At 41.3% G+C, this 2427-nt stretch overlaps 1 protein-coding gene across 1 annotated transcript; it reads right to left on the bottom strand.

Moving 5' to 3' along the window:
• Positions 1 to 294: 294 nt before the first annotated feature.
• On the bottom strand, positions 295 to 2120 carry LOC147497794 (uncharacterized). Its single transcript, XM_086563009.1, has 4 exons — positions 1543 to 2120; positions 1101 to 1461; positions 720 to 926; positions 295 to 612 (listed from the first exon to the last, which is right to left on the bottom strand). Exons 1-4 carry the CDS (start codon positions 2118 to 2120, stop codon positions 295 to 297), a joined length of 1464 nt encoding a protein of 487 aa, XP_086419135.1.
• Between the last annotated feature and the right edge of the window lie 307 nt (positions 2121 to 2427).

Here is a 2427-nt window from a genome sequence, read left to right as displayed (position 1 = left end):
GTTGATGCATCTTTTAGAATCTGAAAGAACGGCTTACATTTGTCAAAGTATCGAGATATGAAACGACCGAGAGCCATAAGACAGCCTAAGAGCCTCTGTACTTCCTTTCTGTAGGTTGGGGGTGGCATTTCAATAATAGCTCGAATTTTCTCAGGGTTAGCTTCAATTCCCCTATGGATCATCATGTACCCTAAGAACTTGCTTGAAGATAGGCCAAATGAACACTTGGCAGGGTTAAGCCTCATTTTGTATTTCTTTAGTCGATCAAATATTTTCTACAAGTCAGCAAGATGATCACTTTCTTCCTTTGACTTCAGACTTTTTGTAATCATCCATCGCATGCTCATGGCATTTCAGAGATGCAATCTGGTCACTTTGAATCTTACAAGTTCCCACTATTGTTGGAAACTTAATAGCTTGGTGATAAGTGGACACCACAACATGCATTGGATGAAGCCAATCTCTCCCTAGAATGACATTATGTGTGGATGGGTAGTCTATTAGAGCAAAGTCAACTCCTACAACTTTAGGACCTATTGTGACTGCCAAATTAATTTTACCAACCTTTTTAGCTGGAGCACCATAAAAGTTGATAATTGGAGTATCATCTTCCTGAATAAGATCATCGTCGAGATTCATGACAGAATAGCATCCAGAGAATAGGATATAAGCAGAGCCGCCAGTGTCAATCAAAATTCTTTGGTTCTACGGATGCCAACCCATGATGTAACAACCACAGCATCATTGTGAGGATAGTATACTCCTCGCTCATCCTCTTCAGTAAAAGTTAGGCCTCCTTCAAAAATAGTCTCAGCATAGAACCCAGATTTAAAGTTGATACTGTTTACGTGATTCCAACTACCAATTTTTTGAATCTTGCACTTCATGCTCCATTTTCTTTCACGGTTGGATGAGCAAACAGCTGCCTGAGCATGACATACAACTATCACATCATGTTTGACCAGATTTACATAAGCCAACTTTTGACCACCCTTTAGATACTCCTTCAGCTTGTCATACAATTCTGAGAGACTGACGCTAAGCTCTGAAAGAGTAAGATCTTTGCTCGGGTGGCCATCTTGTTTCTGACTCTATGAGACGCCAATTTTGGCATCTTTGTTATGCTTCTTTCTGTCTTTGTCACGTTGTGGTTGTTCCTGCTTTCCTCTATCATTTGCAAAATCCTTTTGTTGCTTGTACTTTGAATCTTCCTGAACATTAGCATACCTATCTGCTCGCACCAGCAAATCCTGAACCGTTTTTGGAGGCTTCAGAGTTAGTGAGTTGTACAGACCAGACTTATCAAAAGGAAGAGCATTTTTGAAAGCTTGTGCAACAACGTCATCTGGGACATTGTTGACCTCCTTAAGCAACACCCTGAGTTTTCTGACAAAGTCTTGAATGCTTTCTCCTTTCTTCATGTGGAGGTTGAAAAGAGTTCCAGAACCTTTTATGGTCTTCCTGTTGTAGCGATAATGTTTTGAAAATTTGTTAGCGAGCTATAGAAATGTATGGATTGAACGAGGACGGAGTTCGTTAAACCATGTCAAAGCTTCTCCGCTGAGGGTAGCTTGGAACACTATGCACATCAACGTATCATTGTTGTTAAAAAGACCCATAGACGATATGTACTTCATCAAGTGCTCATCTAGACAACCATATACATCATCGTAGGTTGGAACTGAAGGTTGTTTGAAAGAACTAGGGGAACTGTAATCTTTGATTTCATCTATAAAAGGAGATTCTTCAGGTCCTTTGATTTCCAGTTTATGTCGCTTATCTTCCCGAGTAGCTTTGGAATCCATGGCATTTCTAATGAGTTCATGGACTCGCTGCTCATTTAAGTTGTCACTATTTTCCTGCAGAGCAACATTGTTCATGCCGACTCTATGAGTACGGTTTCTCCTTTTAGGGCTCCAGCCTGGCTCAGCAGAGTCGTGCCTATATCGCCTGGAATTTGCTTCAGCCCTGTATGGGTTTAGCTCTCTGGTTCGAGCGTAATCACCTACATAATTATAGATGGCTCCGATTATGTGGCTTCTGACCCACTGTTGTACCTCTTCTATATCCAGTTCTCTAATAACCTCCATTAGTTCTCCGACGAGTGTTCCTCGAACCATTGTATCTGGATTTCAAGGAATCTGAACCTCCAGGACTACAATCAAATCTTATGTTACTTCAAGCTAGTTTGCACTGTCTTCTCTGTGGTACCATACTATGAGATCGTTGCATGCCATGCTCTATATCGATTTGATCCGAAGAGGAATATCCGGAAACTAACATTGATCGTTCCTTGGAGTACTGGGAATGTCTTGATACTGATTTGCTTCGGTGACGTTGTGGGCTACAAACCCATCTTAGTACAGCGTCAGCACCACCTAAACGCTCCATAATTGAAGTTCTGTGGTTTTGGGTGCGGCTAGAAGC

The sequence above is a fragment of the Coptis chinensis genome, chromosome 5 (genome assembly GCF_015680905.1).
Source record: "Coptis chinensis isolate HL-2020 chromosome 5, ASM1568090v1, whole genome shotgun sequence".
Taxonomy (NCBI): Eukaryota; Viridiplantae; Streptophyta; class Magnoliopsida; order Ranunculales; family Ranunculaceae; genus Coptis; species Coptis chinensis.
Note: the sequence above shows the minus strand (reverse complement) of the source record. Positions and strands in the feature narration are given on the sequence as shown.